Source organism: Osmerus eperlanus, chromosome 2, assembly GCF_963692335.1.
Source record: "Osmerus eperlanus chromosome 2, fOsmEpe2.1, whole genome shotgun sequence".
Lineage (NCBI taxonomy): Eukaryota > Metazoa > Chordata > Actinopteri > Osmeriformes > Osmeridae > Osmerus > Osmerus eperlanus.
Genome location: NC_085019.1, coordinates 5,995,779 through 6,010,603, shown reverse-complemented (window position 1 = coordinate 6,010,603; position 14,825 = coordinate 5,995,779). Strand labels below are relative to the sequence as shown.

General features: G+C 50.3%; 1 protein-coding gene across 1 annotated transcript in view; it reads left to right on the top strand.

Moving 5' to 3' along the window:
• The window catches only part of LOC134009059 (potassium voltage-gated channel subfamily C member 1-like), a 42,067-nt gene that overhangs the window by 12,334 nt on the left and 14,908 nt on the right, over window positions 1-14,825 (top strand). Inside the window, 3 exon segments of the mRNA XM_062448748.1 lie at window positions 7,455-8,445; window positions 11,733-11,939; window positions 13,063-13,164. Of these exon segments, the coding sequence (XP_062304732.1) occupies window positions 7,455-8,445; window positions 11,733-11,939; window positions 13,063-13,154 (1,290 nt within the window). The 3' untranslated portion in view covers window positions 13,155-13,164.

The following is a 14,825-nucleotide window of genomic DNA, read 5'->3' as shown; positions in this document are numbered from 1 at the left end:
TACACACACATCGCATGTTTACCATGTGCTGTAGGCTGTTTTCACTCCTCTGTACTGTAGCTAGCGTACGGATGGATGCTCTTAGTGCTATAGCCCCATGTCCACACAGTGTGATTTCACCTCTCTCCATCTCCCTCTCTCTCTCCCTCTCTATCTCTCTCCATATCGCTCTGTCTGTCTTTTCTCTCTCTCTTTCTCTCTTTCTGCCTGTTTGTTCCCTTTTTCGCCCCCCCCCTCCCTTTTTTTCCACCTTGGGTATCTGTTGGTCCGTGACATTATGGTGCAGTAAGGAGAGAGCGAGGCAGAGAAGTAGAGAGAAAGAGAGAGCTGTAGAAAAGAGAATAAAGAGAGAGGGAGAACTCCAGGCATACTTCCATCCTCTCTCTCTCAGTCCTCCATCCACCCTTTTCCCAATATGTTAGATGGAGACAGGCTTGCAAAGCAGATTTAATTCGTTGAAAATATTACTTCTAACCCCCCCAAAAGTATTTGGAGACTAAAATGTTTATGATCTGATAATGTAATAAGATGCTTTTAGTCAATAGGATTTAATCTATAGATTTATAATTAAAGACTCCCCACCACTCTTTGTTGTTCATCCAAATGATTGTATTGATTGGCAGTGCTGATTCAGTAAGGCCATCGAGCTTGTGCACTCCTTTTGGCTGATCGCAATTAGAATTTGAGTGCTTGTGGTTAAAGGTTGGTCTGTACTTGCTGGCTTTAAGTTGTCTGGGATGTTTGGTGAAGCGCAGGCTCTCCTGGGTTTTCCTGCTGACCTGTGGAAAGGAGGCGTGTCTAGCGCAAGGGTGATGATTGACAGATCTTTCCCTTTACATTGCTTATTTGTTTAGGCTGGTTTGAAAAATATCTATGGACAATTGTGTAATACCACATGTCAAGGTGTAGGTGGTTACAGTACGTGGTCAAGCAACATATATTATGATGTCTGACTAGAAACTAGAAACCATGCTGTCCACTGTATACACTTGAGATTGTTGTTTCTCCAACCCAGGTATATTGACCAGCCGACCCATAGACAAAAGACAACCGATATGCTGCATATTCCCACTTTATTTGTATTTTTACCAAGAATAAAAAGAAGTTGGTACCATATATACAGTACAGACTTACAAGAAGAAGCCAGTAGTTAACTCTGTCAGCTCAAAGGACAAGAAAAAGCTAGGAGGTGCTCACAGGGTAAGAGAACATACCACCAAGGCCAAGACTTGACACAGGGGCCTGGGTTCGAATCTGGCTCAGGCCATTTCCTGCATGCCTTCCCCCCTGTCTCTCTCTGTGCTTTCCTGTCTCTTTCTCCAACTGTCTGTATAAAAAAAAGAAGTCGTCAGGAATTAACAACGTTCAACCTAAAACAAAGGTACAATTGTCGATTATCAAGTCGATCCAATAGATTCAAAAAAGGTTTTATTTCTGACCAAGAAAGTTCATGCCTTGCCAGTCCCAAGCACCAAAAAGTTAGAGAAGTGCTGCTGTGTAATGGCCGGTCTGACCATGACCCTGACAGCAGTGATCACACTTTCCTGTAGTAAAAGATGAACAGACCTGAATGAAAAGTGTTGGTTACATTGGGCCATATTCCATTACAAGCGACTCAGCCATACTAGAATATCCCCCTCACCGTATCTCCTAGCTGAATGAACCTGTAGCATGAAGTCATTCAGAAGAATGCGTTGTGTAACAGAGGTAGCGCTAATTGCAAGTGTCGCACCTCCCAGTCTGTGTCGCAGCAGCGGCCGGTGTCATCACCATGTCCTTACGCTGGGGGGAGGAGAGGGGGGGTTGTGCTGTGGTGTAACGCAGACTGTGACCTGGTCTAATGGAGGTGACTGGACTACAAATAGCCCTGTTTTATATTAGCATCTGTTCCCCATGAGGTGTCAATAGCCACGTTGGCCTGGATTCCTCTCCTCGTCCTCTAACACAACACTGCCTCAGGACTTCTGCCGACTCAGAGGTGTGTGTGTGTGTTTATCAGGACAGAGCAGTTTGTGTGTTTGTGCGGGGGGGGGGGGGAGACATAAAGAGGTCTATACATGACCATGTTCCGTGGTCGCATTTCTCTTCCAGAGGATTCACAGTTATCTCAAAGAGGAGGTCCTATACTGTTGAGGGCCTGAACAAGCTGCAATATAGCTTGGTGGGCCACTGCTAAGGTTAGCATTAGCTCCTTCTCTCTCTCTCTTTCTCTCCCTCCTTGTCCACTTTTTTATCTCAAAACTTTTTGTCTCTGTTCTTTGTCCCTCTCTTTCTTTTCTTTTTCCGACGCTCTCTCTGTTGTTTTTCTTTCTGCCTTTCACCCATATCCCCCTCTCTTAGTGACAGAGAGGTCAGGGCAGCACCATCCGACTGTGATGAGTTTTGAGTAGAGCTCATAGCCAGTCAGGCTAATTGATCATAATAGCCAGTTTTGATCTGCTGTTCCAAAGTCATTCACGCTATCCATTTATACCTCACAGCTTTTGACTGAACCTCTCTTTGGTCTTTGCCCTTTAATCAACCCCACCTCCTACCCCCCCCCCCCCCCCCCCCCCTGTCAGTATATTATGGAAGTTGTTTGCTAAGAGCAGATTATCGAGTAAGGGAGTGCGATTTGTTGACATGTGTTTTTTTATTACACAAATCAGCCATAACCTGTTAAAAGTGTATGTGTACATGAAAGGTTTCTTCTTGGGACCACTTAGTTTCTTCTAAAGGCCCATAACAGTCAAGATATGTGGTAGATGCATTTTTGGTATGTCAACGCTAGTTTGTCTAATGGCCGATGTTCATGTCAGCGAACTATGAAATGTTTACAGGGAAATGTTTTATTCCTAATAAACAATGGAAGGTAATAGTGGAACTAAGGAGAGAAAAGAAAGAGGGAAAGAGAGAGAGAAAGACAGGTAGGGCAAACAGAAGGGAGGCACAAATACAAAAGGAGGATGAGAGGAGAAATTGCCTGAAGAGAGAAGGACAGCAGAAGAGATGGAAGGAGAGGAAGATGGTCTGGACAGCGGAGGAAGCAGGAAGACTAGGGCAATTTAGTAGCAGCAGCACATTAAGGAGAATTAGGTCAGTTTGACTTGAGTGGTATGAAAATGGGAGTGGGGAGAGGTCTAAACTGTTGGAGAAGAGAATAGAAGAGAGGGATTATCTTTTAGAAAAGGAAGAAGGGGATGATTGTGTCTCAGTGCTTGATTCCGATTGAGATTATTTGAGACGAAAGAAGCAAACAGAACTGATTAAAATGAGCCTCAGTGGTAGTCACTCTGCCTTTCCAAGTCCAAGTGACACTATCATTTGCCAACTGGGGCAATCTCAACATAGTAATCAGGAATGTATTCATTTTTGTCCTCACATGGAAAGGACATCAATGTCCTTTCCGGTCATTGAATCAAATATCCACAAAAGACACATGATATCTATTTATAGCTCACTTTTTACCCATCATGTGTACCCACAGTAAATAATTACTTATTCATGACAAGAATGATTTATTCATCATAACTTCATAACATCATAATGTTTTAATTTCAATCTCACTCTCGAAGTCCCAATCACTTCCCTTCTCTTTCGATCATCACCTCCCCGGTAGCTTTGTCCTTCACCCTTCCCTCTCTTTTGTCTCTCCTCCCTCTGCTTCTCCTCCCCTAACCCTCATGTTTTACCGTCTTCAGTCGCTTTCTCTCCCTCACGTCTTCTACCTTCACATGTGCTCCGGTGTTTGTTCAGATCTGAGCACTGCAGTGTCCAGAGATGCATGTCCACAAGGTGGAAACCAGTTACTGGTCGCTCGGACCATTGCAGTGTTGAAAAAAAAAAGGGCTTGGTAAGTGATGGCAGTGCATGTTTTGAAACAGCAACAGTTTAGGACTTGAGCGCTATTGAACAAGACCTCCATCACCCAGGCAGAGTGGAACTCAGCAGAGCGGGTCTGGTATTAGCTGCAGGAGTCCCAGACTGGAACACCTATGTGCTACTCTGAGAGTTCGGTTTGTGTCCCTCTCCTTTCATGGACATAGAGCCATTCCTGCCCTGTAGGTGAACAGGAGATGGTGCACTCTGCTGGTCATTCGCGAAGAAGCATTCAGTGTGTTCTTACAGTGTATTTAATGTACATTATGGGCTGTGGCCATGGCGGTGGAGTTGCTTCGTAGATGCGAGCGAGAGGGGGAAGACTGTTGTTGTTCTTGTGTTATTAAAGCGCCGCTAATGGTGGGAGAAGTGTTCGTACGCGTGCTCATGTTGCGGATCCTAACCTCAGCGTATTTGCTGTGGTTTGATAATGACGTGCGAGACCACGCTTCTCAGCCTCAAACACGGTTCCCATTCACATGCAAAGTTAAATAGAAGAAGAAAGGAGATGGGGGGGAACAAAAAAACCCTCATCCGAAAAGTGGGACTGGGTGCTTCAGAACACTGAGGGCGACATCACCGTGGCGACGGTGTCTCTGGTCGGCACAGGAAGTGGGCTCCGTCCTCATCAGCATTTCGAGGCCACGGCGAGATGGGCCTGTTAAATAGTCCACACTAATAGGGTCTGGGAATTAGCCAAATCTCCCTGGATTCTCCCTGCCTTTTCTCCTCCGTCACCATGAGAAGATTGACCTGGCTTCTTCTATTTGACAAGCATCCTTAAAGCCGTCCTGCTTATTGTGTGTGTGTTTGGGAGTGTTACAAGCGGTGGTCCTCTCCACAACAATGACCCGATCAGGCATTCTGCAAGACGAAACCTACTCTGCAGTCAGGCCTGTGTAAGGACCCCAACACATCCAGGCAGCTTACTTACTGCACCGAAGAGATGTGGGAGACGGAGAGAGATGGAGAGAAAGAGGGAGGAAGGGAGGAGGAGGTGTTGAGGTAGGCCTATGGAGAGCTGAGCGAGAGCAGAGGGGGTTGGTTAGAGGTAGAGATTTGTCTGAGGAAGGGAGGGAGGGAGGGGGTAAGAAAGAGGAAGGAACAGGGAGTGTGTGTGTGTGGGGGGGGGGGGGGGCACTGCAGAGAAGGGGAAACAGCAGATCTGGCCACACACACACATATACACACATTTACCAAATGCCCATAATGACGTGCTACATAAATAAATGAAGGGGTTGGTGGGAGCCAGGAGGCAGCATGGTGTGGTAAGAGTGTAGGGGTTTGTGGAGCTGTGGTTAAGATAGAGGGGTGGAAAGGGAAGGTAGGGAGGGGGAAGGGGGGAGAAGAAGGGGGAGGAGAGCAGGGAGGGGGACCGGGAAGGGGGGTAGGAGAGCAGGGAGGGGGGCAGGGAAGGGGGAGGAGAGCAGGGAGAGGGGCCGGGAAGGGGGAGAAGAGCAGGGAGGGGGCAGGGAAGGGGAGGAGAGCAGGGAGGGGGGCCGGGAAGGGGGAGGAGAGCAGGGAGGGGGGCCGGGAAGGGGGAGGAGAGCAGGGAGGGGGGCAGGGAAGGGGGAGGAGAGCAGAGGGAGGGGGAAGACTAGTGTGGAGAAGTCGATACGCAGAGAGAAGTGGGGAAGGAGAAAGAGAACCAGAGAGGGCGCCAGGGTGCTGTGGAGAAGCGAGCGAGGCCGATTTCTGGGAGGGAGAACCGAGATGAGCAGATACTATTGATCAGTCTCTGATAGGAGAAGAGGAGGGGCTCTTTATACAGGTAGCGGCGTATGCCGGCCCGATCAATAGACATTTATCTGTGTGAGAGTGAACATGACATCTCTGTTTTCATAATGGTGCCACAGGATTGCCCACAGCAGCATAACTCAGTGCTCACTCCCCACTGCCTTCTGCCTCTCTCACTTTTGTCCTCTACTCTGTCCCCCTCTCCTCACGTTCTGCCCGTCTTAAATATCTCTCTCTGTACCAATTTTCCCATCTCTATCTCATGATCTCCCCTCTTATGTTTTTATCCATATGCTTTTTTTTCTGGTTCCAGTGTTTACGCTCTCTCTCCTCCCCCTCCCCTCTCTCTCTCTCTCCGTCTCTCTCTCTCTCTCTCCTCTCTCTCTCTTCCGTCTCCGTCTATCTCTCTCTGTTCTCTCGTCTCTCCTTCATCTCTCCCTCTCTCTCTCTCTCTCTCTCTCTCTCTGTGTTTCTCTCTCTCTGACTCTCTCTCTGTCTCTCTCTGTCTCTGTAAATGTCTTAGTGCAGTGTCAATGACATTGCAGCACACAGGATTCCCTGCCATTTCACCCTTTATCTCTCTTTCTTTCTCCATTTTGCTTTCACTCTTTCTCTTTCTCTATATCTTTTACCCCTCTTCTCTTCTCACTCCCTCCCTTCCTCCCCCCTCTCTCTTTTTCTCTCTGTCATCTCAGTTGTAATTTCACAAGTTGTTAATGGTTTTTGGCGCCCCCTATCTTCAGTCTATTTACACTTCTAGCTCAGCCACTGCAATGGCCCAAAAGAGCAGCAGTACTGTTTTACACAGCAGGAAGCAATGGTCTGGACTTTGAACATGGATATGAATATATAACCACAGAAGAGTAGGTCATCAGCGGGTATCATTTAGATAAAAAATCTCATAGGTTATACGTTCACATTTTGGGAAATCAGTAGGGCACTGTGGTGTTGCTGGCTGTTCAGGGACACTGGAGTGATCTCCATCTGTAGCTACATGCAGTAGTAATGGATGAGAGGCAGACTGTCAGACTGTTCTGAGACTGTTCCTGGTCGAGCACAAACTCTGTTGTGTTGTGTCTGCCTTTTTTCAATGACATTGTCAAACGTAGGTCTTCCTTTCGATCGATGCCATTTTAATGTCTGACCTTCCCCTTCTTCCCCTCTGCCTCCTCCTCTCCCCCCTCTCCCTCTGCCTCCCGCCTCCCCTCTTCCTCCTCCTCTCTCCCTCTGCCTCCCGACTCCCTTCTCCCTCCTCCTCTCCCCCCTCTCCCTCTGCCTCCCGCCTCCCCTCTCCCTCCTCCTCTCCCCCCTCTCCCTCTGCCTCCCGCCTCCCCTCTCCCTCCTCCTCTCCCCCATCTCCCTCTGCCTCCCGCCTCCCCTCTCCCTCCTCCTCTCCCCCCTCTCCCTCTGCCTCCCGCCTCCCCTCTCCCTCCTCCTCTCCCCCCTCTCCCTCTGCCTCCCGCCTTTCCTCTTCCTCCTCCTCTCCCCCCTCTCCCTCTGCCTCCCGCCTCCCCTCTTCCTCCTCCTCTCCCCCCTCTGCCTCCCGCCTTTCCTCTTCCTCCTCCTCTCCCCCCTCTCCCTCTGCCTCCCGCCTCCCCTCTCCCTCCTCCTCTCCCCCCTCTCCCTCTGCCTCCCGCCTCCCCTCTTCCTCCTCCTCTCCCCCCTCTGCCTCCCGCCTCCCCTCTCCCTCCTCCTCTCCCCCATCTCCCTCTGCCTCCCGCCTCCCCTCTTCCTCCTCCTCTCCCCCCTCTCCCTCTGCCTCCCGCCTCCCCTCTTCCTCCCCCTCTGCCTCCCGCCTCCCCTCTTCTCCCCCTCTGCCTCCCGCCTCCCCTCTCCCTCCTCCTCTCCCCCCCGGGCAGTACGTAGCACTGGCCTCGCTCCTCTTCATCCTGATCTCCATCTCCACCTTCTGCCTGGAGACGCACGAGGCCTTCAACACCATCTACAACAAGACGGAGAACGTGACAGTGGGCAACGTGACGAGCGAGGAGATCGTCTACGAGGTGGTGACGGACGGCTGGCTGACCTACGTGGAGGGCATGTGCGTCATCTGGTTCACCATCGAGGTGTTCTTCCGCGTGATCTTCTGCCCGGACAAAGGGGAGTTCTTCCGGACCACCCTCAACATCATCGACTTCATCGCCATCATGCCCTTCTACCTGGAGGTGGCGCTCAGCGGCCTCTCCTCCAAAGCAGCCAAAGACGTGCTGGGCTTCCTGCGCGTGGTCCGCTTCGTGCGGATCCTGCGTATCTTCAAGCTGACCCGCCACTTCGTGGGGCTCCGCGTGCTGGGCCACACCCTGCGCGCCAGCACCAACGAGTTCCTCCTCCTCATCATCTTCCTCGCCCTGGGCGTGCTCATCTTCGCCACCATGATCTACTACGCCGAGCGCATCGGGGCCGACCCCGCCGACCCCACGGCCGCCGCCCACACCACCTTTAAGAACATCCCCATCGGCTTCTGGTGGGCGGTGGTCACCATGACTACGCTGGGTTACGGGGACATGTACCCGGAAACGTGGTCGGGCATGCTGGTGGGCGCGCTGTGCGCCCTGGCGGGCGTGCTGACCATCGCCATGCCCGTGCCCGTCATCGTCAACAACTTCGGCATGTACTACTCCCTGGCCATGGCCAAGCAGAAGCTGCCCAAGAAGAGGAACAAACACATCCCCCGCGCGCCCCAGCCAGGCTCGCCCAACTACTGCAAGCCCGACGCCCTCGCCATGGCGACAGCCTCGCCGCACAGGCTCATGGGTAACGTGCTGGGTCCGGGCATGGTGGGCTCGGGCAGTATGGGAGGAGGAGACTGCCCCCTGGCGCAGGAGGAGATCATCGAGATCAACAGGACAGGTGAGCTGGAGTGGGCGTGTGCGAGCGTTTGCGTTTTTGGGGGCGCGCGGACGTGTGCGGACGGGTGCGTGTGTCGGTGTGCGTGTGTGCGCGTGTGCCTGTTTGTGTTGCAAACTAGGAAACACATCAGTTCAGTGTCTGCATGGAAGAGTACAAGTTGAAGTGTGTGAAGTTCTTAAACTACTGAGGGCGTCCAGACTCCATCTTGGTGATCCCACTGCCTCTCCTCTAACGACACACAACATAGAAGGACTTTGAAGTGGATCGTTTGGAACCGAGATTAGCCTGTCACAACAACACTTAACAGAAGATGAAGAAGAGCAAAATGTAATGGAAGTAGAAGAGCAGGGTGGGGGCCACCCATGGGGGGATTAGGTTTGTTGAAGGTCAGGCATCCACACACACACACACACACTCACAAAGCGTTACAAAGCACATCAACATATTCAGAAACATGGAACCATGTGCCATGCTAATCTGACATGTATTTAGAATCTTCCAGACTGGGGGGGGGGGGGGCGGTGTTGGGAAGAGTCTGGCCTGATTAGCTGCTCGACTCCAAGATAGCTCCGTCTGTCAGGGAAGCCCACAGTCACACTAGTGGGGCTCACTAACTTATCCTTTTACATCCTTACTGTTTACTTGTTAGTATTCCCTCGGTCATTCTCCTCCTGACTCTATGTATACTTCTCCTCTCTCCCGGTTCTTCTCTTTGTGATGGTCTCTCTCCGTCACTCCTTCCAGCTCTCCCTTAGACCTTTGTCCTCTCTTGTTAGCTCTGCCTCAGTGGGACATTGATCTGCATGTGTTCTTTAGCAGGGACTGGGAGGGGCTGTCTGGATGTGTTTAGGTTATGGGCGGGGATGTCAGGGTTCAGGGTCAGGCTGAGATGAGATGAGGAGGGTAGGTGGACAGGAGACACAGTTAGTCTGTGTTGAGTCCTGTGGTCCTGAGCAGAGTAGGACTGGCAGGAACATCAGCGCTCACGGGGTGTCCTCTCTGTGCGGCTCAATAGGGCCCTCTGGTCTTTCCCCTGGTCTCACCTCTGGTCTCACCCCTTGTCACACCTCAGCCACAGTCTGACTAACACAGAAAACCGACACGAGGATGACATTGTATTTTCTTAAATAAAAGGTAACATCAAGAAGAAAATGAAGGCACTTGTTTTCCTCAGCTTTAAATGGACACATGGGATAACGTACAGATCCCTGACCCTGATCCTAGCCGAAGGCACTAAGACACCTGATTATACATCTGTATGTGTTGATCGGCTGCAGTCGGAAGTGAATGGCCCGGAGACAGCGTGTGGTCCAAGGCTCTCTATAGACCCTGCAGCTGATGGGAAGGCAGCCGAGTGAAAGCATGACTGGGCTGGTTCCCTGAGGGCAGGTTCAAGGCAGAGGTCTGAAGGCTGTGGTGTAGTTATCCGGGTCACGGCGACTGGGAACCTTTGACTCTGACCGCCACACGCTTGCACGCCTGCTGTCCTGCCCCAAGTGTTGTCACACAACGCTGTTGCACGTCTAAACGGCACACACACCCTCGTGGCACACAGGGAGGGTTTACTGCTTAATCCAGAGGGGTGACACGCCTCGCCTTTCTTTGATGGAGCTAGAGTCGTGTAAGTTATGGGAGCTTGCGATCGATTTGCCATGTACTGTGGATCTGAACATGAGAAGTCTTTATAAAAATAGTTTTTGAGACCTTGCTGTCACCAGGAAACGCTTGGAGAAAGTTAACTGAATAGCTCAAGTCAGCTTCGTGTACATAGCAGTAGTGTAGTGAAATCATGTCATATTCAGTATTCAACATACGGTATGATGAAAGCATGACTGCGTGTGCCTGTGCCAAGTAACGTGCTATTTGTACATCAGTTAAATAACTGTCTTTTGACAGCTCCCAAACTTGGAATGTCAGGAATTTAGCAGACGTAATGTCCTATTGACTGGAGGCACAGTTGACCATCAGAGTCCTAATCTGTGCTCCTAGAGTCAGATGTTTCCCCTTCATATCATCTCCTACATGACATGGTCTGGTTGGTTCCTGTGGGAAAATGAGAACCAGTTGTGTAACTAGGGCTCTGCCTCTCTCCCTCTCTCTTTCTCTCTCTCTCTCTCTCTCTCTCTCTCTCTCTCTCTCTCTCTCTCTCTCTCTCTCTCTCTCTCTCTCTCTCTCTCTCCTCTCTCTCCTCTCTCTCTCTCTCTCTCTCTCTCTCTCTCTCTCTCCCTCTCTCTCTCTCTCCCTCTCTTCTCGATGTCTCTCTGTCTCTCTCTCTCTTTTCTCCGCAGCTCTCTTTCATTCACTCGGGCATCCGTGTCCCTTTCCTTTAGTGTCTCTGTCCTCCTGTCCTGGCCGCTCGGCCAATCCATCCTCCTCCCCGCGTCTCGGGGTGCGCGCGTGTGCTTGTTGTGTTGTCGTCAGGGATCGCCCACTGGGTTATTTCTGTAAATTGTTGAGCAGTAAGTCAGGTCAGATTAGATTTGACAGCTGTGTCGGAAGCTATAATCACAAGTTACCCTGCAGCATCTCCAAGTTAGTGAATGTGTCTGCTTGTGTGTGTGTGTGTGTGCGTGTGGACATATGTGTGCGCGTACAGATTGGTACAGTATCTCTTCGTAACCTCCCCCCTCCTTCTCTTCGTTCCCTTCCCCCTCATCCTCCCTCTTTTTCTTGGATGCCTTCCCTCCTCTTTTGCTTATTGTGAGTGCATTGATGCTGTGTGTGTGTGTGTGTGTGTGTGTGTGTGTGTGTGTGTGTGTGTGTGTGTGTGTGTGTGCAGCAGGAGAGGCTGGGCTCCTGCCTTTTCCACTGCAGTGTTTTGGTCACGTGAGTGGCAAGGCTATCACAGGACACTAATGTTCTTTTGTCCCCTCCTCCCCCACCTTTGCCTAATCTGTCCTCCCTCCTTCTCGCCTCCCCCTACTTCCCCTCCCTCTCTCACATTCCCTCTGTTATTACGTCCTCTTTTAATTCTACTCCCTTCTCCTTCTACCTCCATTTCCGTTTTTTTTTCCTTCATCTGCATTTTGCTTTATAAAACCAAAACTCATTCCTCATCTTGTTGTCAAACTCCTTTTCACTGTTTTCTCTCCTTCTGTTTTTTTTTATATTCTGTATCTACCCTTTGTCTTACTGTTTATCCTTTACATCCTCTTTCACTCCCCCCCCCTTCTCCCACCACCTCCCCATACCTTCTCCCTCCCCCCACCTCTCTCCCTCCCCCCTCCTCCCCCTCTCTTTCCCTCCCTCCCTGTCTCCCTCCCCACCTATCTCTGTCTTCCCCTCAGACTCCAAGCAGAATGGAGATGCGGCCAATGCCGCGCTGGCCAATGAGGACTGTCCTAACATAGACCAGGTGTTAGGGGATGAGAGGAGCCCTGCGACAGGAGGTCTGGGCTCGGGGAGCGGCCGCGAGCGCTACCCTCACGACCGTGCATGCTTCCTGCTGAGCACCGGCGAGTTCCAACGCGCCACAGACGGGAACGTCAGGAAAGGTACGCCAGGGCTTGGTCCATGACACACACAGACACACGCAGACATGCACCAAGCACATGCGCACACACACACACACTTACATTTGCACATGCACACACCCTATTGGGCCATACTGGAGGGACGGTATACTGTAGACACACTTATTTCACATATTCTAACTCCATAGACAAGCAGACACACTGTAGTTCCCTATATCCTCCCCCCTGACCCCTCCTCCCTCTCATTCTCCTCATTTTCAATCATGTTGACTGACAGCTCGGCTTCAACATAGTCCCTCGCACTTGGTCAGTAGGTTATTTATGTGTCTCTCCTGACAACCAGATATGAGCTGTGTTATGCTATGTTATGGCATCAATGAAATATCAATGAACAACCGTGCCAATTGATATTTTGCACAGTACTTGAACACTCAAGTAGTGTACAAACCATGGAGCTGACTTCAACTAAAAATGCACTCAACATTATGGTAGTTTGTGTAATAGTAAACTAGCGCCATTTACAGTTTGTGATTTACAATGTTTTTTTATTTTTGTTTTATGTCCTTTTAAAAATTAAAATAGAAATAATGTTCTCCACTTACAGAATGACTGTATACAGTACAGTATGTTACAGTAGGATATGTGAGGTACTTCCACTTCATCTGGCTGTCTTCTATTGCTGCTTTTCATGCCTGCTTTTTTCTCTCTCTCTCTCTCTCTCTCTCTTTCTCTCTCTCCCTTTCTCTCTTTCTCTTTGTCTTTCTCTCTGTTTCACTTTCTCACTCTCTCATCTGTGCTATCGATGCTCTCCTCCTCACACCCTGTATTTGCCCCATCCCATCCTATCTCTTTTCATTCTCCTCTCCCACCCTTCTTTTGCCCCCTCACACATCCCTCTCTCCTGACTTGCTTTGTGTTGAAACTCCACCTCCTCGTCTCACCTGCCTCCCCCTTTCACCTGTCACCCACATGGCACAAACTCCCAATTCCCAATCCTTCTTCGATCCCTCAATTTTCAAACACCACCTCAACCTTGAACTAACCCTCTCCACCCCACCCTGTAAAACCCTGACATTCCCTGACCCCCCAAATACACTCCTCTACACACCCCAATCCAACACTCCCACCACAAACACACCACAAGGTGCAGCTGCCGGCCCAGCATCCCCCCCAGGAGAGGAATGGTTCAAGCCGGACCTCAATGCAAACTCTGCCTCCTCCTGGATCAAACCATAGGGACACAGAGGTAACACAGAGAACACATGGTTTTGTTTGTAGCGAAAGGTGTAGTGGAACGACACACAGAAAGATGGCGGAAAACACACACAAATCTGCATAAATACTGTGCACACCTTACTTCCAACATACCTCAAACAGGTTGAATGTTTAAAATGCATGCCGATTGCTTGTTACTGTACAGTTTTTAAGTATTACAGATTTTCTATGGTGTATTATGGTTCTCTGTGTAGGTTGGGAGTGTGTGTGTGTTTTGGGGGTGGGAGCTGTTGGGTGTATGTGTGTATGCTTGTCTAAAAATGTATGATAGCATCTGCACACAACAGCTCAGAGTAACACAATGGCTTAGCATTTGGTGTTTTTTAATTCAATTCAGTACTTTCCCGCACACACATGCACAGACACACACACACACACACACACATGCACATGTATCTGACCTCAGGGTGACCCTTAACCCTTCAGTTCCCTGTGGTCTCTCTCACTCACACACACACACACACACAGACTTCCTTCCTCCTTCTCTTTCCCTCCAAACCCCACACACACTTCCAGTGAGAGCTGAGAAGAGCCCCATGGCCAACAAGGCCGATTAGACCAACATGACTCACTAGAACCATAGAGAAAGAGAGGAGAAGAGAGGGAAAACGAAGCGATGGAGAGATAACCGGGCCTAATTGTGCGACGAGAGGCTAAAGGGATTCACGTGATGTGATGTGAACGATATGATGGCCTCCCCCACCCCTGGGGATGTCGGTAGTCACAACCACTCCACTCACCACCCCCCCCCCCCCCTCTCCTCTCAGCTCTCACACACTTACGCTGCTCAACATTCAGGCATATGTGTGCATTATACCATACCGTACCTGTGTGCGTGTCCGCACACGGTTCTCTGAGAGTGGAAGACGTGCGGGTGTTGTTTTGTATGTTTGTCCTGAGATACTGTACTTGCCTTCTCTCTATTACAGAGTTGTGTGGGCCGGCGGGGTGGGTCTCTGGGGCGGTGGAGGGGGGGTTGGAGTATTAGTATTAGTGGGGGTCCATGTCTGACATGTCTTGTTGTTGTGTTGTCTCCCTCCTCAGGTTGTGTCGTATCATGCGTTTGTATGTCGGCTCTTGTTGCTCTGTGTTACACTGTCTGTCTGTCTGTCTGTCACCGTCCCCCCTCGTCCATTTGTCCGTTCGTCTGTCCTGTGCTCCGTGTTGTGGTGCTGTGTCCTCCTCCTCTCTTTCAGTGGCCCTTCACTCTCGCACACGCTCTGCTTAGTTAGGACAATTTTGCCTGAAAAACAAATATCCGGTCCACTTTAAACCTCGAACTTGGAGGTGCTGGCTCATTGAATCTGTAGATTCAACAGTCAACAAGGGAATTTGGACTTGAACCCAATGTATTTTCTAGGTAGTGACCAAAACCTATGTCACTGTTTTTGTGTGTGTTTGTGAGAGAGGTACCAGAGTGAAAGCCACTGGTGTTTCTGGTCTCTCCAAATGGAGAGCTGCTGGTTTCTTCTCTCTTCTGGGACTGCCCTACACTCTGGGGTTTACAGAACACTGCTACAGCACAGCCACGGGGAGAAGCCAGGCTCTCTATGCACTGGTCCAGGGCCAGCAGTTAGGAGCCCAGCTTTCCCCATTCCCCTTTACAAGCCCAGTTCCAAGCTGGTCCTACTC